Genomic DNA, 24,662 nt, shown 5'->3' on the forward strand with positions numbered 1-24,662 from the left:
TTAGAGACCAAAATAAAAAAATAAAAAAGCGGGTTAATTATAAGGCAAGTAGAAAGGTGTACTTACCAGTGATGCACTGACCACTTGACTGCTCATCTCCATAGTGTTTGTGAGACGGTGCATAGAGAAACATGATGGCGAACACGTACAGATTCCACATACCGTAGATGCCAGTGAAGAAGGCGCTGTTCACCTGCACTGTGTGTTCTCCCCAGTGCCAGTGACCTTCATTCACCTGGACCAAAACCAAGAGAGATCATTTTTAATGATTTTGTCCTTTCAATGTCGTAACTGGCCCTTACTCTGAGACACAACAGATTCCGTAACTTTATGAATGAGACTCACCTGACTTATGATGAAGAAGATCACTGTCAGTGCAGCACAGGCCAGAGTGACCAGCATGAGGAATTTGAACCTAAAAATCAGACCCTAAAATGATGACAGTGGGATTACTTAGTAAGAAAACATTAAGCGTCACAACACTGTTAGGAGTGCATTAATGTGTGTGTAAGATAATAAAAAAACCTAGATCTAAACACACTGGCATGACAAACTAACTAAACCGCAGACACACACCTCATAGTGAAGCTGTCTGGCCTTAGACATGGCAGGGAGGGACATCCTCTTGCCACTAATGTTGCGGAAGACTTGAAAAACCATGAAACAGAGGAAGAGAAAGTAGAGACACGCACAGATCCCTGCCACAATTATGAAAGCCATCTAAGGAAACTTGTCAAGGAAGTAAGTAGTAGTCGTCGTAGTAGTCGTAGTCGTACTACTAATAGTGAAAATAGATGAAAAGGTTCCACAAATTTAAACTTACAAAACACATTTTCACAATAATGTCTGAGGTGAAAAAACTTATAAAGTTATACTCATAAACCCACAACTCTATTCATGCAGTTATGGATCATTGTATAATATATTTTAAAGCAGCTAAGGTGACCAAAAAAATAAAAGGTTGTGTGCTGATGAATTTTACATCAATCAGATCGCCAAGCAAACAAAAATGGATATGCACACGTAAACACAAGAACCCTCAGCAATGCACATATGGCATAACTGAATGTTTCATATCATCATATTAGTCAAGAGAATACAGTTGCCAGTTTGTGCAGAAGCCAAGTGCAGTTTGGAAGCTGGCATAGTATCAATGAGGAAATTAATCTGTTCCAACAAATGAAGCAGAAGATCAACCATAACAATGTTTATTCATGCTAAACTCAGAAGTCATGCTTTGGTAATTTACTCTGCCATAGGGTCTCCACTGTCATCATTTCTCCCTAATGAATGTTCAACATTTGGTCATAAAAAGGATACAGCCAGCTCTGTTCCTATGTCCGAAGCCCAGATGCTGTAGAAGGGATTTTTCAGCTGGACACCTCTAAGGAGGAGAAAAATAAATAAATAAAAAAAACAAACATCAAGTATGACAGAAATCTTTTTTTATATACAGACACACTTCGAAGGAGTAATATGATAACACACAACCCATGGAAAAGAAAAATACTGGTACAATGCAGTACATTTAACTAATTTTGAACAATTAGCCATAGCAGTTGCAAATAAGGAGTGACTATTGTGGTTTGAAAAAAGAAATTATATAGTCTCCTGATGAGTATCTGGACTCAATTAATAGTGTCATGTAAATAAATCACAAAACTTGCATAGAATATGCTCATAGGAGTTAAAACGGGGCATTATCTAGGGCAGCGGTCCCCAACCTTTTTTGCGCCACGAACCAGTTTATGTCTGACAATATTTTCACGGACCGGTCTTTAAGGTGTCACGGATAAAGACCCAGGGAAACCAAGTTAAGCATAAAAACAATAAAAAAACAAAAAAGATAAAAATTCCAGAAATTCCCTCCCCCCCGGGCCTCAACTCTTGCAGCCTGGTACCAAACGACTGGGGTTGGGGACCGCTGATCTAGGGTATATCGATTGGCTAACAGCTTGTGAGTAACAAATCAGTAGCCAATGAGCATGCATTGTCTTCAGCTGTTATCAAATCAATCCATTCCCTGTACGTCTGGTTTCCAAACAGAGACCGCAAAAAACGCCCAGTTCAAAGGTTCATAAACAAGACTTTGCCAACCAATGAGTGAGGTCACGGTGGCTACGTCCATCTTTTATACCGTCTGTGGTTTGCTGTAAACGCACCTCTATAATGCAATGGACATACTCCGTTTTAATATGGTTATTTAAAACTGTGTTTAATGAAAACTTAGTCTCACCTCTCACACATGTCAAAGATAAAGAGGCAGAAGGAACCAAACACGACAGGTCCGACCTGCTTCCAGTAAATTGAGAAACGGTTCCTCTCTGTCTGGTCCTGAAAGAGAAGCACAAAACAGACAGATGTTTTTCACATTTCATCACTTACTGCATGCTACCTTCTCGAGGAATGGCCATGCTATAGATGAAACAGATGTCCTTTTATAAACACACCATCTTCATCAGAGTTTTTGATTTGTGATTGACTGATTGACTGGACTGCGATCTTAAAAATCAACTAATGTCTGTGCTCACTGTCACAGACATGTTAGCCAGCAAATGTAGATCTCACAGTCAGTGGAGGGTAATTTAGAAACTATGATAACTTCTGATACTACGAAGACCTACAGTGGGGCAAAAAAGTATTTAGTCAGCCACCGATTGTGCAAGTTCCCCCACTTAAAATGATGACAGAGGTCAGTAATTTGCACCAGAGGTACACTTCAACTGTGAGAGACAGAATGTGAAAAAAAAAAAATCCATGAATTCACATGGTAGGATTTGTAAAGAATTTATTCGTAAATTAGGGTGGAAAATAAGTATTTGGTCACCTCAAACAAGGAAAATCTCTGGCTCTCACAGACCTGTAACGTCTTCTGTAAGAAGCTTTTCTGTCCCCCACTCGTTACCTGTATGAATGGCACCTGTTTGAACTCATCATCTGTATAAAAGACACCTGTCCACAGCCTCAAACAGTCAGACTCCAAACTCCGCCATGGCCAAGACCAAAGAGCTTTCGAAGGACACCAGGAAAAGTATTGTAGACCTGCACCAGACCGGGAAGAGTGAATCTACAATAGGCAAGCAGCTTGGTGTGAAAAAATCAACTGTGGGAGCAATCATCAGAAAATGGAAGACATACAAGACCACTGATAATCTCCCTCGATCTGGGGCTCCACGCAAGATCTCATCCCGTGGGGTCAAAATGATCATGAGAACGGTGAGCAAAGATCCCAGAACCACACGGGGGGACCTGGTGAATGACCTGCAGAGAGCTGGGACCAAAGTAACAAAGGTCACCATCAGTAACACACTACAACGGCAGGGAATCAAATCCCGCAGTGCCAGACGTGTTCCGCTGCTGAAGCCAGTGCATGTCCAGGCCCGTCTGAAGTTTGCCAGAGAGCACATGGATGATACAGCAGAGGATTGGGAGAATGTCATGTGGTCAGATGAAACCAAAGTAGAACTTTTTGGTATAAACTCAACTCGTCGTGTTTGGAGGAAGAAGAATACTGAGTTGCATCCCAAGAACACCATACCTACTGTGAAGCATGGGGGTGGAAACATCATGCTATGGGGCTGTTTTTCTGCCAAGGGGACAGGACGACTGATCCGTGTTAAGGACAGAATGAATGGGGCCATGTATCGTGAGATTTTGAGCCAAAACCTCCTTCCATCAGTGGGAACTTTGAAGATGAAATGAGGCTGGGTCTTCCAACATGACAATGATCCAAAGCACACCGCCCGGGCAACAAAGGAGTGGCTCCGTAAGAAGCATTTGAAAGTCCTGGAGTGGCCTAGCCAGTCTCCAGACCTCAACCCCATAGAAAATCTGTGGCGGGAGCTGAAAGTCCGTGTTGCTCGGCGACAGCCCCAAAACATCACTGCTCTCGAGAAGATCTGCATGGAGGAATGGGCCAAAATACCAGCTACTGTGTGTGCAAACCTGGTAAAGACCTATAGTAAACGTTTGACCTCTGTTATTGCCAACAAAGGTTATGTTACAAAGTAATGAGTTGTATTTTTGTTATTGACCAAATACTTATTTTCCACCCTGATTTACGAATAAATTCTTTACAAATCCTACCATGTAGATTCATGGATTTGTTTTTCACATTCTGTCTCTCACAGTTGAAGTGTACCTCTGGTGCAAATTACTGACCTCTGTCATCATTTTAGGTGGGGGAACTTGCACAATCGGTGGCTGACTAAATACTTTTTTGCCCCACTGTAAATCAAGCTTCAGTAGTTGCAAAATTCTCTGACCTGTGACATCTCACATTTGATGATGCCTGTTCACAGGAGAAACAGGCTCCATCCATTGATTTCCAAGAAATAGGAAAAATACCAAATATTTCATCCGAACAACATTAGCAGTACATTCAGTGAGTGTGAGGTAGATTTGTGACAGACAGGTGAAGGACACACAGAAATACAGATTCTTTGATTTGTTAGTAAATGTTCTGTCCTTATTGTGCGTCCCTTTGCCCAACTTGACAGACAGCTAACGGTTCCAATGAACATTGGAGGCAGAAGTAAGTTTAAGGCTTTTTACTTCGTCAGTAGTTCAATGATTGACATCCTTTTCTTCCCGTAAAACTAAAAACAAACACAAAGTAAATGTCACAAGATGTCTTTTCCTCTTTACACACACTTCTAGGATATGAACTATACCGTTATATAGTATGTGTAATCAACAGCGACTCAGTATTGATCACAATACAACTTAGCGAGTTTAGCTTCCTCAAAGATAAACATAGCACATGAAATAACTGGTTTCTAAACAAATCTATGTAATAGAAATGCACCAAATAAACTTGTAAACATGTTGTACATTAATACTCACAAGCAATAACTCTCCAAGGCAGAAACGTTTTAAAGAGCAACAACATATTCTGCAGGCTAACAAGCGACCAGCTTCCTGTTTCCTCTACCCACAGGAACACAGAAAAACCCCACCAAAATAAAAGCTGGTGAGTATTTCCACTATGACCAGCAGAGGGTGCTGAAGAGAAAGAACCTATGCATGCCATAACAGTAAAACAATTTTAGACGTAACTACTGAAATAGCACTGTGATAAATTACTCAGATTAAAGATTAATTCTAGAGGATATTTGGACCTGTGCAGTTATCCAGCATAGTTTTGTGACTTGGCGACACAACTTGTGCCTCAGCACTCCATAACCTCACACTGTAACCACTCTAGCACCTTTATGGTTCCTAAACACTTAAAGTGCAATAATACCACTGACAGTTGATCACTGAATGTCAAGGAGGGAAAAATTAAAAACAGACTGAGCTACAACACTGGCATCCTATTACATAACCACACCCAAATTCAGTGAGCACTTTAGAATGACCCATTTTTGACAAATGTTTGTAAAGGCAGACTGACTGGCTAGGTGCTTAATTTTATACAACTGTGGCAACTGAGCTGAAAACACCTGAATTCAAAGATTAAGAGGTGTTCCTCAATACTTCTGTCCAGACACTGTACCCAGGATTAAGACGAAGATGAAAATATCAACAGGCACCATCATAATATTGAGACTTCTCTGCAGAAGGACCCAAAAGGCTCATCATGCTGCTTTACATGAAGAGATCCTGCTGTATCATGCCACAAGAAGAGCTTTAAGGAGACGACGTGAATGTCTTCAAGTAGTTACGGTAGTAAGCTACTTGAATCCAGAAAGAAAGCATTGGGAAAGGACTGAAGTTTAATATTCAGCACAAGTTGACCAAGCTGAAAGAGTTCAGAGTTAATACACACCAGAGGTTATAAATGATGCCAAAAGGTGTGTCTATTAGATGTTGACAGGGAGAGATCTAATAAACTTTTGTGCAGCAGATACTTGGATGAGTAATAGCACGAAAAGGACAAGTGTAATTAATAAAGTCTGTGATATCTGCAGAGACCAACACCAAGGATTTGGAAGTTGTTTGGCAACATAATAAGCACACCTGTCTAATGTATGGAATTTTTTAAGACAGCAGAGTCATCAATTATTTAGTAGTCACCTGACCATCTTTTTCTGTTTTGATTAGTCAAAATGCCTGGTGTGAAAAGTCTTCATGTACACAGTCTGAATCTGTCGTTCAAATTTGTAACAACATGATCAAACACTTTAGCATTGTATAGTGATTTGCTGGCGTCTCTACGTGTTACAGTGCAATTAATACACACACACACACACACACACACACACACACACACTTTGTTTATGCAAAGTGGGCGGGTACTGGGATAAAACTTCTCTAGTAGTCTCACCAAAGTCATCTGTCAATGGGAGGAACAATACTGTTGTATGACAAGGTGGGAAGTACATGAGCCCTACACAAACACAGCCTCAAATGTATGAAGTGCCATAAATGTCAGCTTTTGATCTCACAAGAGCAACTGAACATCTGCATCACACATGTAAAATGTACCAGTCTCTGATCCAACAGGGGACTTTTAAAATATGATGTTCCCTTCTATTAACATCTGATAAAACCCATTTGAAAAATACAGTGATTGTGCATACATTGTTAATCATATCAGCTCAAGCACAGATCACGGCTGTCATGCAAAACTGTCTTGAACTTTTACACATTAACATAAAGCAAAATTAGATAATGAACAGAATAAACAGGTTGTACAGAGCAAAACCTTGAGAACAAGCAACCAGGTTTAAGAACAGGCCATGGAACCACACCACGTACAAGCTCAGGTGTGTCAGGTAGAGATGTGACATTGCTGCAGAGGCTTTAGCATGCCAACGAAAACAAGTGGAGCAGAGCCAGCCAGCCAACAGGAGAAAAGCCTGCTGTGCTACAGTCCAGAGAGTTGAGGCGGGACAAAGAGACGATGAACCTGTCTGAGGCAGACATGGAGCTCATCAAGACAATGGTCACTGTGTTCAGGTGACCAAAAAAAAGCTGATGTCTGATCATCTCCGTGACTGCCTCAATCCAGGCCAGATTACAGACGTCAGATAAAAATGACCTGCGATTCTTTTGTGGGATGACAGCAAAATTCAGGGAAGATTTTGATGGCTGGTACACAGAGATCACACATCTTCAGTTCTTCTCTGCCCAGAACCAATGTTTCAAAGAACTGTGTTTCCTGGACAAAAATGACAACAAGATAAAATGGGCAAAACCACTTTTCCAAACTTTATAGTGTGACGTGTAGGTTTTTAACATGAACCCATGACAAGACTCAAGTTTTATTGTCCTTATTCAAAGAACAAAGCTTTAAGTCATGAGAACCATGTGGGTTTTTTTGACATTACTGAAAACAAACCCAAACAAATATGCATATAATGAAACACTGAATTGAACTCTTCACATCTGTCAGATGCGGATGCGCAGGCAGCTCAGTGCGCACTCGCGGAGCAGATACTGCACATGGAGCGGACATTCCCGGACTCTCTCATCATTGCTCTTGGGGACTTTAACAAAGCCAATCTGAGCCATGAGCTTCCCAAATACAAGCAGTATATTAAATGCCCGACCAGAGAGGAGAGGACATTAGACCACTGTTACAGCACGATCAGCGGGGCCTATCGTGCGGTGCCCCGCGCTTCACTCGGACTTTCTGACCACGTCATGATCCACCTAATCCCCGCGTACAGACAGAGGCTGAAGCTCTCCAAACCTGTCGTGAGGACTAAAAAACTGTGGAGCAACGAGGCTGTGGAGGAGCTTCGCACGTTGTTACGTTCTGTGAGGCTGTGGGAGTGTGTGGGTGGGGTGTTTGCCCACTCTCCCCGCCTCCACCCCTCTTGCCACTCCTACCCCTCTCTGTCTCTCTCACTCTCCTCTCTCCCCAGGACACAGCTGCTGCTGATTAGCCTCGTTTGCCACCTGACTCCAGTCAGCAATCATCCTCTGAGGCTATTTAAACTGGGGATGAGCTGTGAGCAGGGTGGCTTTTTCCTCGGTGGCTCTACGCGGTTCTGTGCTAGATTTTGGACAGACAGCCTCTTTCTGACCAGTGAGCAGACGGGCTTGTGGGCCCTGAGAGTGTCTCCCCGTGGTGGGGAGTAGGGTAGGAAGTGTGGGAAGTGCCTCCTTTTTTATTGTGTTTGTTTGGTAGTCCTCCTGCCTTTCGTGGCTGCGAGCGTTTTCTTTGTTTCTTTGGCGTTATTGGTAAGACGGCGTTGCCGGCCCTTTAAGTTAATGTTAACCTGTACCATTTTGTAATAAAGTTTTATTGATGCAGAACAACTCTGTTTGTTTTCCTTTTTCATTCTGATTCCGGACTCATTTGTTACTGGTCCCCTCTCTCACATGCCTAGACCCCTTCGGGGGGAACGTAACAATGTGGGGGCTCGTCCGGGATATGAATGGAAGGAACAACAATTGAGTTTTAGTGAGTTGTTTGCCGGTGGCTTGTTTAGTTGTATGGTATCTGCTGCGCTCTCTCTCCAGTTAGCAAAGGGGAGTGTCTAGCTGAGCGTAAGCTCCTCCTTCAGGCACTCATTTTTTATTTTTCCTTTATTATTTTCGGAGTAATCCCGGGTGGGGATTAGTTCCCTGTCGGGGGTAGGCTTGTCGGTGCTTTGTGCACTTGATGCTTAGCCTTTAAAGTTGCCTCGAGCCTGGTACACTCCAGAAGCTAACTAGGCTAAGATTTTAGTAGGCAGGTCTGGGGAGAGGGTCGGCGGTACTTTTATTTATTGGTTAACCTCTGGCCACACTTTTCCCGCCTGTTTTCTCATTTGTGTATTGGAGGTGGTGCTTCTTTGTTGTTATTGTTAGCCTCAGGTAGTTTTTTGTTTTTAGAGTTGATGGCTACCTTTGATATTGCCGTGTTTAATAAAAACCCCTCGCTTGTCCAACTGGACGCCTGTAGGAAGAGGGATTTGCATGAGGTGGCATCAGGTTATAGCATTTCTGTTTCCACAGCTCTGCGTAAGGCTGAGCTGAAAGCTGCTCTTGTGGCTGGCTTGGTGGAGAAAGGGATAGTGGCCTTGCCAGTATCTGCCAGTCCACTTGAGCATGGTGCAGCGTCTCAGCCTGTTCCGCAGGCGTCAGCTCAAGCTGTAGGTCCATTGGTGTCGACACCTGTTGGTCAGGGGCTGCCTGTGGACAAACCCATGACATTGCCTCGCTTCGAACCCCTCTCCATTGAATCAAGTGAAGGCTCGAAGCAGGATGCTAAGCTCCGTGTACGCCTGGCTCGTCTCCAGTTAGAGAAGGAGGACCGTGAGAGGGAGTTCCAGCTAAAGAAAGAGCTGGAGCTTAGGCGTTTAGACGCAGAGCTTGCTAGAGCCAGAGAGGTCGAATTGAGGAAGGTGGAGGTGGAGGCAGAGACAGCTGTGAGGTTGCGACAGCTGGAACTCCGGCAGGTTTCCCTTCCTCCGACCGCCTCCATTCGTCAGGCAGACACCCCGTTTGACGTAGGGAAAAACAGTCGTCTGGTTCCGATGTTCCGTGACACTGAGGTCGACAGCTACTTCGAGTCGTTTGAACGAATAGCCACAGCCTTGCACTGGCCACGGGATTCATGGGCCATTTTGCTCCAATGTAAGCTGGCGGGTAAGGCTCAAGAAGTTTGTTCCTCGTTGTCAGCTGAGGACAGCTTGGACTATGACAAGCTGAAAAGGGCTATCCTGCTGGCCTATGAGCTGGTCCCAGAAGCCTATAGGCAGCGTTTCCGGGGGTTGAGAAGAGGTCAGGGTCAGTCCTATCTTGATTTCGCCAGGGAAAAAGGTGTTCTTTTCGATCGGTGGTGTGCGGCCTGCAAAGCCACTGACCTGGCTTCGATCCGGGAACTAATGCTCATAGAGGAATTTAAGAACTGCATTGCTGAGCGCATCGCGGTATATATTAATGAACAGAAGGTTTCCTCGCTACAGCAGGCTGCGACGCTGGCTGATGAGTTCGCGCTCGTCCATAAAACCAGTGTCAGTAGGTATGACCGGCGCGATGCCCCAGTGAAGGCTAGCGAGGTGCCAGTTGCACAGCACCCAAAGAGTGAGGTACTTGTGTTTCGTCCCAAGGCAGACCGAAAGTGTTTTTTCTGTTTTAAGTCTGGCCACCTGATCGCAGATTGTGAAGCTTACAGACGGAAACAATCAGTCTCGTCTTCACGTAAACCAAAAGGGGTTGGGCTGATTAAAACCATGCCTCCTGTCAGTAGGCCCCCTTCCCCTGAGACCCCGGATGAGTGTTTTAAGCCTTTCATTTTTAAGGGGATAGTTTCGCTTTCTGGTAAGACCGAGGATAAGCGTGAAGTGACCATTCTGCGTGATACTGGTGGCTCACAGTCCCTCATACTAGCTAGTGTGCTTGAATTTAATGAGAAGTCTGACTGTGACTCTAGCATCATTGTAAGAGGTGTTGGGATGAGTTTTGTGCCTGCTCCCCTCCATCGTATCTGGGTACAGAGTGAGCTGGTGAGTGGTTTCTTCTCAGTGGGTGTGCGGCCTTCTCTCCCGATTAATGGGGTGGATTTTATAATGGGAAATGATATCGCGGGTGGGAAAGTTTACCCTACCCCTGAGGTGACCAACAATCCTGTTATAGAGCCTGTGTTAGATGCCCTCAGCCTGCAGCACCCGGATGTGTTCCCGGTGAGCGTTCTGACTCGTTCACGTGCCCAGCAACAAGGTGGGGGGGTTGATTTGTCAGATTCAGTGATCGGCTCTATTCTAGAGAAGGATGTGATGCCCTGCACCGATGAGGGAGATAATGGAGCCTTAGAGTTAGCTCACAGTGTGGTTGAGCCAGCTCCTGTGTCTGGAGCTCCTTTTCTGCTCACCCGGGAAGCACTTGTGAAGGCTCAGAAAGAAGACCCTTCATTAGTTCAGTGTTTTACCGCAGCAGCTCAGGATAAGGGAGGTGAGGGGAGCAAGAGGCAGACATTTTTCGTTTGGGAAGGTTTATTGATGCGCAAGTGGACCCCAAGGCCTGGAGAAGACTGGAGCGTAGTGCGGCAGTTGGTGGTTCCGACCAGTCTGCGGTGGCATGTGCTGCAGTTAGCACATGATCACGCATGGTCAGGTCATTTGGGTGTCACTAAAACATATGACCGTATACTGCAGCATTTCTTTTGGCCGGCAATGAAAGCAGATGTAGTGCAGTTTTGTAACACCTGTCACACTTGCCAGCTTGTGGGTAAACCGAACCAGGCGGTGCCCCCCGCCCCCCTACGTCCTATCCCTGCTGTCGGTGAACCTTTTGAGCATATCCTGGTAGACTGTGTTGGCCCCTTACCAAAGACGCGGGCAGGGAATCAGTTCTTGTTAACCATAATGTGTGTGTCCACTCGATACCCAGAGGCGATTCCTCTGCGGAAAATCACGACAGCAAGCATTACCAAAGCACTAGTCAAATTCTTTACCACCTTTGGCCTCCCGAAAACCGTGCAGACAGATCAGGGTACCAATTTCATGTCCAGGGATTTTAATCGGACTCTACGGTCCCTTGGAGTTTCTCATTCTGTGTCTAGTGCTTATCACCCAGAGTCACAAGGTGCACTGGAGCGGTGGCATCAAACTCTCAAGGCGATGTTGAGTAAGTATTGCCACGACACCGGAAAAAGCTGGGATGACGGGGTCCCGTTTGTATTGTTCGCTATACGTGATGTGAAGCAGGAGTCTTTGGGGTTCAGCCCAGCTACCCTGGTGTTTGGACACGACGTGCGGGGTCCGCTAAAGGTGCTGAAGGAGAGTTTTCTCAGTGGTTGTGTGCCTAAAACTACTGTGGTGGAGTTTGTAAAAACATGCAAGGACAGGTGGCAACGGGCTACTTTGTTAGCAAAAGAGGCTCTCTGTGTATCCCAGGCAAACATGAAAAAACGATGTGATCAAAAAGCAGTGGAAAGACAGTTCCAGCCTGGGGACAAAGTTCTTGTGTTGTTGCCCGTGCCCAGTTCTGCCCTCATGGCTCGTTTCTCAGGCCCCTATGTGATAGTGAAAAAAGTGTCTGACACCAACTATATTCTCAACACCCCAGAACGCAGAAGGAAGACTCGCCTATGCCATGTCAACATGTTGAAACCATACCATACCAGAGACACCAGCATGACAGAATCATCAGACACTGCTGGGACGGCTGTCCCCGGTTCAGTCCCTGTTGCCCTGCTAAGTGTTGAAGTTAAGGGTGATGATGATCTGGGTACCCTTTCTGAGGGACAGCAATGTGGGCGGTTGTCAAATTCTGTTTTTTTAGCTAAGGCCGAGGCCAACCTATCTCACCTTCCTCCGTCCCAGTGTAAAGAGGTACTTGACTTGCTGCACTCCTACCTGTCTCTTTTTAGTGACGTACCCTCGCGTACCCACGTTTGTGAGCATGACATTGACGTTGGAGACGCAGTCCCAATCAAGCAGCATGCATATCGTTGCCCCTTCGCCAAACGTGAGGTCATGAAAGAAGAAGTTGAGTACTTAGTAGAAAACGGCTTGGCACAACCTAGTTGTAGCCCCTGGAGCTCCCCATGTCTACTAACACCTAAGTCTGATGGCACACCCCGTTTCTGCACAGATTATCGGAAGGTAAACGCTGTAACGGTCTCTGACTCTTTTCCGCTTCCTCGTATGGAAGACTGCATTGACAGCATCGGCCCTGCCAAATTCATCACCAAACTCGATCTCCTTAAAGGCTACTGGCAGGTGCCTCTCACTCCCAGAGCTTCAGAGATTTCTGCATTTGTCACCCCTGACCACTTCATGCAATACACAGTAATGGCCTTTGGCATGAAAAATGCCCCAGCTACTTTTCAACGACTGATGCAGTTGGTGTTGGGAGATGTGCCCCAGTGCAATGTGTATCTAGATGACGTGGTGCTATACACAGACACATGGGCAGATCATATGTCCCTTCTGAGGACAGTGTTTCAGCGGCTAGCCGAGGCCTCGTTGACCCTCAATCTCGCTAAGTGTGAGTTTGGTAAGGCAACCGTCACTTACCTAGGTAAGCAGGTGGGGTTTGGGCAGGTCCGCCCAGTGGAGGCGAAGGTTGCTGCAATCCTGGACTACCCGAGTCCAGCCACCAGACGGGAACTAAGGCGGTTCCTAGGGATGACCGGATATTACCGGTGTTTCTGTAAGAACTTTTCTGTGGTCGTGACCCCGCTAACCAAACTGTGTAGCCCAAAGGTGCCTTTTGAATGGTCAGTTGAATGCCAGCATGCCTTTGAGTCGGCAAAATCTCTTCTGTGCAGCACCCCTGTATTGGCAGCTCCAAACTTCTCTCGCCCCTTTAAGCTAGAGGTCGATGCCAGTGCCACCGGAGCCGGGGCAGTCCTGCTGCAGGATGATGAGGAAGGTGTGTGCCATCCGGTCTGTTATTTCTCTGCAAAGTTCAAACCCCATCAACTGAACTACTCTACCATAGAGAAGGAAGCCTTAGCTCTGCTTCTAGCTCTGCAGCACTTTGAAGTGTATGTGGGCTCCAGCGCTTCCCCGGTGACCGTGTTCACAGACCACAACCCCCTTGTTTTTCTGAACCGGATGTACAATCACAACCAGCGACTGATGCGCTGGGCACTCCTGGCCCAGGATTACAATCTGATGATCATACACAAGAAAGGTACTGACAATATAGTGGCTGATGCACTCTCACGCAGCTCGCAATAGGTTGTTGTTGTTGTTGTTGTTTTGGTAGGGCTTCAATGTAAGGGGGGGGGAATGTTACGTTCTGTGAGGCTGTGGGAGTGTGTGGGTGGGGTGTTTGCCCACTCTCCCCGCCTCCACCCCTCTTGCCACTCCTACCCCTCTCTGTCTCTCTCACTCTCCTCTCTCCCCAGGACACAGCTGCTGCTGATTAGCCTCGTTTGCCACCTGACTCCAGTCAGCAATCATCCTCTGAGGCTATTTAAACTGGGGATGAGCTGTGAGCAGGGTGGCTTTTTCCTCGGTGGCTCTACGCGGTTCTGTGCTAGATTTTGGACAGACAGCCTCTTTCTGACCAGTGAGCAGACGGGCTTGTGGGCCCTGAGAGTGTCTCCCCGTGGTGGGGAGTAGGGTAGGAAGTGTGGGAAGTGCCTCCTTTTTTATTGTGTTTGTTTGGTAGTCCTCCTGCCTTTCGTGGCTGCGAGCGTTTTCTTTGTTTCTTTGGCGTTATTGGTAAGACGGCGTTGCCGGCCCTTTAAGTTAATGTTAACCTGTACCATTTTGTAATAAAGTTTTATTGATGCAGAACAACTCTGTTTGTTTTCCTTTTTCATTCTGATTCCGGACTCATTTGTTACTGGTCCCCTCTCTCACATGCCTAGACCCCTTCGGGGGGAACGTAACACACGTGTTTGGAGTCTACAGACTGGGACACACTGAAGGCTGCTTCTAACAGCTTGGACGAGTTTACGGACACTGTCACCTCCTATATCCACTTCTGTGAGGACAGCATTGTGTCATCACGCACCAGGGTGAGTTATAACAATGACAAACCCTGGTTTACTCCTAAACTCAAAAAGCTGTGGCTGGAAAAGAGAAAGGCGTTCAGAAGCGGAGACAGGGACTGCTACAGAGAGGCCAAGTACAGGTTCACTAAAGAAGTGGACATTGCTAAACATCAGCACTCTGAGAAGATGCAGCAGCAGATCTCAGAGAATGACTCGGCCTCTGTGTGGAAAGGTTTTAGGAATATCACAAACTACAAGCCTAAAACCCCCCACTCCACTGACGACTTGCTCTTGGCCAACACCCTCAATGACTTCTACTGTCGTTTTGACGAGCCATCAGGTAGCCTTCACACCTCCAACGGCCCCAACAATAGAGACACTTTGGACACTCATTCCCCCACCTCTCCCCCCTCCATAGAGCCATCACCACCTTCAATCACTTCACCTGCAACACCCCCCTCCTCACCCCACACAAAAGAGGATTTCACACCACCTCCTCCCACCACAACTCTTCATATTCATGAAGCAGATGTGAGGAAGCAGTTTAAGAGTCTGAATGCTCGAAAAGCTCCCGGCCCAGACGGTGTGTCTCCTGCCACCCTCAGACACTGTGCAAACGAGCTGGCCCCAGTGTTTTCTGGCATTTTCAACTCCTCACTGCAGGCATGTCATGTGCCTGCCTGCTTCAAGTCCTCTACCATAATCCCTGTCCCCAAGAAACCTAGGATCACTGGACTAAATGACTACAGACCCGTGGCTCTGACATCTGTGGTCATGAAGTCATTTGAGCGCCTAGTTCTCTCCCATCTCAAGACCCTCACGGCCCCCCTCCTGGACCCCCTGCAGTTTGCATACAGAGCCAACAGGTCTGTAGATGACGCCATCAACATGGCCCTACACTTCATCCTGCAGCATCTGGACTCCCCAGGAACCTACGCCAGGATCCTGTTTGTGGACTTCAGCTCTGCCTTCAACACCATCCTTCCAGACCATCTCCGAGGCAAGCTTTCCCAGATGAATGTGCCTGATCCCATCTGCCGGTGGATCACTGACTTCCTGACGGACAGGAAACAGCATGTGAGGCTGGGAAAGAATGTCTCGGACTCCCGGACCATCAGCACCGGCTCCCCTCAGGGCTGTGTTCTTTCTCCTCTGCTCTTCTCCCTGTACACCAACTGCTGCACCTCCACCCACCAGTCTGTCAAGCTAATCAAGTTTGCAGATGACACCACCGTTATCGGACTCATCTCGGACGGGGACGAGTCTGCCTACAGGAGGGAGGTTGAACGTCTGGTGTCCTGGTGCAGCCACAACAACCTGGTGCTGAATGCCCAGAAGACAGTGGAGATTATTGTGGACTTCAGGAAGCACACAGCCCCACTCCCCCCCATCATCCTGACTGACACCCCCATCACCTCTGTGGACTCATTCCGCTTCCTGGGTAACACCATCACCCAGGACCTGAAGTGGGAGCCCACCATCACTTCCGTCATTAAGAAAGCCCAGCAGAGGATGTACTTCCTGAGGCAGCTGAAGAAATTCAACCTGCCAACACGGACGATGATGCAATTCTACACTGCAATCATCGAGTCCATCCTCACCTCCTCCATCACCGTGTGGTACGCTGGAGCCACTATCAGGGACAAACAGAGACTGCAGCGTGTTGTGCGCTCTGCTGAGAAGGTGATTGGCTGCAGACTCCCATCTCTGCAGGACCTGTACACCTCCAGGACACTGCGGCGTGCAGCTCGGATCTCAGCTGACCCTTCTCACCCTGGACACAGTCTGTTTGACCTGCTCCCCTCAGGCAGGAGGCTCCGGTCCATTCGCACCAGAACCTCTCGCCATAAGAACAGTTTCTTCCCCTCTGCTGTCGGACACATGAACAATAACCGTATGACTGTTCCCACCACTAACACATGACCCTACGCTGTGTTCACTGCATCATTCCATGTTTGGCACTGATCACCACCTGCACTCATGTATATATCATGTATATATCTATCCACTTAGCACTTTTAATTCTTATTCTTATTTTTATATTTTTATGACAGTATGTTTGCACTGAAGCACCGCAGCAATTTCCTAATGTTGTAAACCTGCTCAACATTTGGCAATAAAACCCTTTCTGATTCTGATTCTGATTTGCTTGTTCTCTAGCTTTCAGTTAACAGTTCTCTGTTTAGCTGTTAAGGGTCTTCTTTAAGATGAACACTCACTCAAAAAAATATATTATTATTTAATTAAACTGAGAAATAAGGAAATTATATAAATTAAGAGTCAAGTCTTGCAAGTGATGAATATGGAGATGCAAGATGTACTTCAAAATAAATACACCTTTACACTGAGAAAGCATAGAGTAGGATCAAGAAACAATAATCTGCACAAGTCCTCTGTGATTACACATGCAAGTGCATGGTGCTCTGCATTTTCCTATATCAATATGGGGGCTGGAGTGAGAAAGAGAAGACAGTGTGCAGTAGCTGAGGCATTCTCCTGAGCATGCATGCAGTCCTTGCTTTTATCCGAGCCCGATCATCCTTTCATTCAAACACCATAATTCAGGATACTTAAATAAAAGTGAGATTAAGAAACTGTAAGTAAGATCAATAGCGAGTCAGAAAAACCATGCACAAGACCAAAGTAAATGGAGCTTTGTACAGTACCATGAGGTGCTCCCCGCAGAAGATGATCCAGAAGGAGAGCAGCATCGAGTAGAAGATGCCCTGCCTGATGTCTCCAAAAAGCAGCATCCATGTCCAGTTGAAGCCAACAGAAAACCACTCCACTGGGATGTTGATGAATGTCATGGAGATTCCTAGAGCTAAGATTACCCTAGGAAAGCAAAAAAAACAACAACCATAAATTCAACATTACCTACTTTGATGACTTATGTAATAATATGTGACTCAGCGTAGGAAAAGCCACCAAAAGATGTAAACCGGTTATTTCAGCTAAGAACTGGACTTTCCGATATTTCCAGTGTTTATTATCTAAACTCCGCGGTCTATAGATTTCTCTCAAAACTATGTGTGTGTGTGTGTGTGTGTGTGTGTGTGGGGGGGGGGGGAAGAGTGTTTTGTACTTAACACTTTCTAATGTATAAAAATTAAATAAACATCATTTTGACCCAAATTCTTGTCTCGCAAACCTCTGGGCTATGAGCGGTTGATTGCTGACCTTCCCAGTCAGCAATCAACCGCTGCACCTCCCGCACCTCCCACCCCTCTCCACCGCAGTCATGCTGGAGTCGTTTCCATCTTTAGCCTGTTGTGTTGATTTTTTTGAATGGACACAGTTTGACATCTTCATGTTAAAATTAATATAATAGAAGATTGAATTAATCTATTTTTTGCATGTTTATTGAAAAATTTTGAATTTTTTAGGAAAGAAGGGGGAAAAAAAACAGTTTGAACTAGCCTGGTTTTCATTTGACGCATCGAATATGGTGGCATATAAATGAAGTTTCATTGAACATTTCATTGAATTTGAATTAAAGACTGGGGAAGTAGGACTCCCAGTGGGATTTACTGCCTTCTGAGGTTGGCTGTTCCAAGTGATCTGGATCATCTTTATCATAGTGAGACATTCTCATCCTGAAGTGTGTTTTTATTTTTATAAAGTTACATCCCAACAAGTATTATTTGTTACTTTTAAAAAAAAACTTTAAAAAAAGAAAAAGTATAAACTTCTGTATCTGGACTAAAACTGTTACACACACATACATTTTTTGTTTTAGGCTGAGCATTTACTTAACCAGGCTTACTAGACTTCAGGACATTGATTAACTTACCCATTCAGCTAGAACCACAGCATGTTCCCACAGAAGCTTGACTTATGCGTTTCTAAATCATGTATTTTACCTAAACAGCCTCATTACTGCTAGACCTTGAATATCTGTTTCATGAAATCTAGAGTCCAGTGAACTGAGAACAATCGCCACAGAGAAAAATTAGGCTAATCTTTTTAGCAAATTGCAACAGGTCCCTGCATGTGACCAGCTGATAAAACAAATACTGTAACTAGACAGATAAGAGGGCAAAACAGAGCTACAGAAGATAGATGGGTACAAACACTTTATGATAACACTGTGGGCAAGAGAAGTAATCTGATACACATTCTAAGCAATTTGACGCCAGAAAGTTCTGCAAAGTGAACAAAGTGAAACCACATTAGACCGGTATGTATGGAATGTGTCCAGGGCACCATCGACACAGGCAGGAGAACTGGGACCTGCATACGCCCGCATGTGTGAAAAAAGTCAAAGGGTTAGGGTCAAGTTTGTAAAACTGAAGTGGCAGACTTTTTTTCCCCTACTTAACATGGGACAGCATGAAAAGTACAGGTGTAACTAATAATATGAATTATTTCTTAAGTGCATTTGAGTATGTCAGGCAATAGATGTGAGCAACCATCAACATTATCATTTGTTTTCTGCCGTAGCAACTCAAAATGTCTGCTGCGTTCCTGAGGAGTTGACATTTTCAGCACGTTTCCAATGACAAAATAAAGATGTTTCATATTATCCTGTGTTCCCCCTCACATCCATCCTCCTCACAACTTTAGAGAAAGCCTGAGGTTTACCATTCTGACACCTATGTGGGCTAGTATGGCAGGAGACTCTAGTAAAGCTTTTAAAGCATGAAAAAATCATCCACTGTCCACAAATAGGGTACAATTCGCACTTCCTGAGAGCCTGCTGGTCATCTGGGAATAAGAGCCTTGAGCTGGAAAACACAGAGGGAAGGAGAGATACACTGTGTGTGTGTCCCGGTAGCGGGTGTGTTCCCATTCCTAAATGCGTGTGTGCAGCATGTGTCAGCTGAGTGCTAGCTTGCAGATTTTGTAACGTGTTTCACGCTTCGCCTGGTTTTTCCTGTGGCGCAGAACGCTGCCTCTTACTGATCTGTCTTCTCTCCATGGCAGGGGGTTAGACAAACACTGGGCTCGGAGCATGACTTCAACTTGTTCACAGGGCAGCACAACTGCCTCCATGTGTTGCTTGAACCTTCATCGACTTGGCTTGGTTATAGAATTAATACAAATATTTGAGGAGGTTTTTGGAATATACAAAAACAGCCATGAAGATTTCTCATGTTTCCCACATTGTTTTGCTTACACCACCTCATTGAATTTTCAGTAGTTAAAAAGCCAAGTGCGAAATGCCAACATTCCTAGATACCATTCCTCCTCAGACGCTTGATGAATAACACCCTCTGATCTCAGTGACCTATACTGTACACAGCTAGTATGACCTACTTGTTCTTTTCATCCATAGTTAATATGTACTTTCATCTAGTACATGCGCTGAAGCTGAGCTACTGTGTTATCATCTAACAATTACATGCAGGTCCTCAACATATCATTTATCTGTAATCACTGAGCCACAGTTAATTCAATTATTTGAATCTTCATCACTGGTCACCTGAGGGTAGATGGATGAAGTGAAGAGAAAGGTGGATGGCAGCAGCAAAATTTTGTGTTATTTGGAAACGTAAAAAGAAAAGTTGCACTTTTTACAGATCATCACTATGATACTGATAATGAGGGGGCCTTACTTCTCTAGCAGGACAGGAGGTCTGCTCATGAGGGTGATGCGTCTCCAGTACCAGATCATGATGATGAGGATGCTGGGTGTGAGGAAGGTCTTCATGGCAAACCAAACTTTGGTGAAGCCACCGTTCTGATGAATTCCCTGATGAGCAATAAGAAACGCTATCAGTGTCAGTGCACGGTAACACTAATAGAAGTTTTCCACTAAAACCTACTTGGCTCAATGTGATTCGACCTCACTCCATTTCAGTTTTTTTCCCATTACAATTAAGTACAACATAATGTGTGGGGGTCAAAACGTACAGCATAATAATGAAGGATGTCAAGGCGTTGGTATACCTGCTGCTCAATGTATTGTTTTTTTGTGCAGTCATTTCCTTTGTTGTTGGGTTTCAAAAATTGCATTTTTGATTTTGTGTAGGCGACGCTCTCATGACTCATCAAGTGATGCTGCTGATTAACCAGTCCGTGGCATGCAGTCTGTTGACGTACATTTTTGGATAGCCTCAGCCCCTGCTGTGCAGGTGCTTAAAAAAGGCCTGATAATAGGTACTACTATCTAATGGAAAACCCTAAAAACTTAGGCGTGTTGAGCAGAGCAGAGTAGGTACTAGTGGAAAAGGGCTATAACAGTACATCCCTTAACCCTTTAAAGCCCAGCATACTGTATTTGATGCATGTGTTTTTGTGAGAGTTTAATGGGGTAATGACATGTCATTGTGAAATCTTACAACAAGTCGGATGTCTCTGATCTCTCCAATTCCCACATTGATCTTCTTCCTCTCGTTGACAGGCAGGCGAATGTTGAGGAGGTAGTACTTATGGGCCACGCTCCCCACTTCCATGAAAGGTAGCAAGTCGCACTCGTAGTAACGGCCCTCATTCTCGTGAGTCTGGAGTAAACAAGCATTTGAAAACACGTTTACCTAAAGAGACAAGCTACTTGAATTTATTTTAGGTAAGCATCAGCATCAACAGTTCTGAAACTGACTATATCCACAAGATTAGCTGAATGTAGCTTTGAGGCAGCAGTGTAAGTAAATACAGAGCATTTTCCATTCTTCTTTCCCACAAAAATGTAAGCACAAAAATAGCCTAGGCAGTGTTTTCATTGAAAATTTTGAGTATAAAATATCTCCTTAATACTTCAGTTTAACTAATTTACCCATGTAACTTGTCAGAAGCCTTTACAATATAAAATATATTAAAATAATATAAACATTTCTACCTGGGATGCTGTACCTTGGGCCAATTTTTTTTTTTTACCAAGGGTTCAATTGCCTGCTTTGTCACTAGATCATAAATTTGGGTATTCTCACTAAGGCTAATGATACAGACCTTTTTCATAATATGAAGAGACTTTGGAGTCAGAAACCATGCGATTCATAATATAAACTAATATATATATAATAACTTAACTTTACAGATCATTCTTGTATACGCTGATAAAAAGGTTACATTATTAGTACAGCAATTTATCCATCTAGTTTTGCAATTAATACCTAAACCGAGTATCTTTTCCATAAAAGCTTTGTACCATATTGTTTCATATTTCTATTTAACAGCAGTTGTGGAAAAATACTATAATACCTCTCCTTTTTCAAGAGTTATGCTCTCACCTTTTAACAAACCCCATTACCCCTTATTGCTAGACAATAACCGACTAAATATGATTCAGAGAGGAGAACCGAGTTCTTGGGTAAATTAAGGGTGTTGCATCTAGTTCAGACATGTCTGTAAAAACAGCAGGGCAGACAGAGCTGTACTTTAAACCTCTAAAATACTTTATACTTATACTTAGGGCTGGGCGATATGACCCAAAATTCATATCTCGATATTTTTTAGCTGGATGCCGATATAAGATATATATCTCGATTTTTTTTTTTTAAGCCATAAGTTAAGAACAAAAAGAGAGTTCTAGTCACACTGTGTCCCAGATGTGGGCGCTTTTATTTACATACAGCGTAGATGTACATGAAGAAATTACTCAAAAATAAATTATCAGCATTTATTAAATAATCATGGTCCATAAATAAAAGAAAACAATGTTGTTTTTGTGCATAACAAAAAGCTCACAATTGTGCAGTCAAAATGTAAACTAATAGACGCTGAGCATAATAACAAAGAGACAGATTTCACAGCTGCACCACGTCTCTGAACAGGTGCCATTTGTGGTCCTTATACACACACAGTACGGTAATATTACGTTGAAGCACAGTACTATCACTCCGCGAGGCTCCTCCCCGGTAGCCGTAATCCTCCAAGACAATCCATCAAGCGGTGCAGCTCCGTAGCTTAGCAAAGTCATATTAAAACATTTTTTGACAGATTGCCGAGCGCTGTGTACCACATAAAATCGGTTCGCGGTCAGTAAGCACAACCAGAATTCATACATAAGGCGCACTGTCGAGTTTTGAGAAAATGAAAGGATTTTAGGCCGTGCAGCCCCTCCGGGCTGCATGTCGTTAGCGCGGTTAGCTCGTTAGCGCGGTTAGCTCGCTAACACGTTGACGCCGTCCAGCCCCACGCACGGTAACTCGCTAACGGAGATTTTCCGCTTTCATCTTGTCATTGCCTGCAGGTGAAGCTATGGGGGAGGCGGAGTTGTGTTCAGTGAAGGAGAGGCGAGGCCGAGTAACGTTGCGTAGAGACAAAAGTGGACGAAAGAGAGGCAAACCTGCGGCTCCACGAGTATAATTATAACGTAACATAGACTATATCGATATAAACGATATTGTCACATCTTATATCTCGTATGAAAATATATCGATATTTTTAAAAAACTCGATATATCGCCCAGCCCTACTTATACTACTAATTTTTTTTTTTAAGTACAGCAAAGAAATTAAGTTTGCACTGAGTTATTGAAGCTACAGGACAGAGGCAAGCCCAGACATGACACAACTTTGGCTCTGTGTGCCAAGTCAATAAAATGAGCAAGCTTTTGTAATTTAAAAGTCGAGCTACAGTCTTAACTACCTTGGTAGCGGTGAAGTTGCAGCTGAGTTTCCTCTGCTCGAAGGAGTGAGCCATCTCTGTCCATTCACTGTCCATATCATCTCTGTAGGCCAGGCCAACGTCAATGTACACCAATGATCCATCCTCTGGGGAATAATAATAATCATCATCATCATCATCATCACCACCACCACAACAACAAGAAGTTGCTTTTGCATTAATATAACACTTGATATACATATTCTAAGGACAATCCTGACAATAATAAAGAAGACAGAGAGAAACATTTTTCCCGATGGAAAGAACAAAGAAGGCTCTGAATAATACATATACACACATGTCTGCATTTTGACGTGTGTTGTGCCTCGTCACTGCACAAACCTGCTGCCTCTTATCATCCTCGCAATGAGATCAAATTAAAATGTGGTGACAGACAGCCACAGCCTTTTCAGTATACACCCACCAAATGCTCTTAGCAGTGGACGCCTAGCTTTTTTCCTTGTATGTGTCAAAATCTGTAGAACGTTTAAGAAGCAATCAGTGAGTTTAATCACTGGCAATCGGCATTTGCATCAAAAACTCAAGGGTACAGTTCAAACTGGCATACATTCATGTAAAGTGCAGATCACTGGCGTGTTAAACAGTGGTCCTGCAAATCTGGAAAAGTTCTGAAACACTCGTATTAATAAGATTATTTCTCAATATCCACGTGTTCGATATGGTTCCTTCCAAAGAAACCATAGCAAGGTTACTTCCCAATACACCCAAACTTCAACAAGACCTTAAAAAACCCAGCCCAGTGAATCCAACAAAAAGATCCAAAGCCAAGCTATTAAAGCTCCATCTTTAGATCACATTACAAAGCCAAGTGTTTTCTCCTCCAGCCCTCCAGAGAGCCTCTTGTGCCGTTATGAAACAAGCTGGAATGAAGAGAAAGAAACCCGGTGGCCTCTGCTGTAAGACAGGGGGGAAAAAAGGAAAAGAAAAAAAGGGGAGAGAGAAGAAGAGGGAGCCAGATGAAAACTGGCAGCCGACTGTCTCTGTAATGCCCTCCCCTCTGCCATTGGTTGAGCCGGCCGCCCTCAAATGTCAGCTCGCTTCATGCAAACATTCCAGTCCACTCCAGCAGCCATTGCCACGGAAACTAAGCCTCCTCAACAGCTGTGTTATTGCTGGACCTGGGCCAGAAAGGGGGTGCTTGGTGCTGGGTGGAGTGGGGCAGGTGGGTGGAGTGGTTAATAAGGGTGACGCTCTTCTCTGGGATGAACATTGTTACACAGATAAGGTAGTCAAGGAAGAGATGGCCTTGTGTTACTTCGTCATACACCAGCAGAACAGAATCCACCCACCTTTGTGAGCTTGCTCTACTCGGGATTTAACCCTCATGGTATTTTGTTACCGGCAGATTCACAAAGTGGCTCCAGCGTTTCAATTGGGAGCTCACTGGCATTTTATGAAATCAGAATCAATTAATTGTTTTATGCAGTAAGGTTTATTGAATAAAAATGTAGACATGGCCTAATATTAGAAGTTGCGTCAGACAACATAAAACGGTGATTTGACTACCTGATTGTTCCTCTTTTATAAGATTAAAGAGCTTTCTGTAATGTGAGACACAAAAATGCCTCACATTACGCAATGCTTATGCCAATTTAGGCAGTCTGTTCGTTACCCGCCTCTTATTTTTTTTTCAGTTTCAAGCTTACCTCCTCAGGATAAAAACGGAACAGGCAATAATGTTGTACACTAGAAAAGGGATGTAAATTATAGGGTTTAAAATTGTCAACTATTTTACATTTCAAGGTGAGATTCCTGCTTT

General features: G+C 44.5%; 1 protein-coding gene across 1 annotated transcript in view; it reads right to left on the reverse strand.

Moving 5' to 3' along the window:
- wls (Wnt ligand secretion mediator) overlaps positions 1-24,662 on the reverse strand; it is a 32,733-nt gene that overhangs the window by 2,080 nt on the left and 5,991 nt on the right. The window contains exons 3-11 of the mRNA XM_086272183.1: positions 22,865-22,989; positions 20,617-20,778; positions 19,891-20,027; positions 16,999-17,167; positions 2,237-2,334; positions 1,321-1,384; positions 577-720; positions 346-429; positions 67-235 (exon numbers count right to left, since the gene is read on the reverse strand). Of these exons, the coding sequence (XP_086128309.1) occupies positions 67-235; positions 346-429; positions 577-720; positions 1,321-1,384; positions 2,237-2,334; positions 16,999-17,167; positions 19,891-20,027; positions 20,617-20,778; positions 22,865-22,989 (1,152 nt within the window). The remainder of the gene's footprint in view (positions 1-66; positions 236-345; positions 430-576; positions 721-1,320; positions 1,385-2,236; positions 2,335-16,998; positions 17,168-19,890; positions 20,028-20,616; positions 20,779-22,864; positions 22,990-24,662) is intronic.

This window comes from Aulonocara sp. 'chitande type north' Nkhata Bay, linkage group LG18, assembly GCF_057382095.1.
Source record: "Aulonocara sp. 'chitande type north' Nkhata Bay isolate Kocher_YH1m ecotype deep benthic linkage group LG18, A_spYH_male_GT1.1, whole genome shotgun sequence".
In the NCBI taxonomy this organism is placed as follows: Eukaryota; Metazoa; Chordata; class Actinopteri; order Cichliformes; family Cichlidae; genus Aulonocara; species Aulonocara sp. 'chitande type north' Nkhata Bay.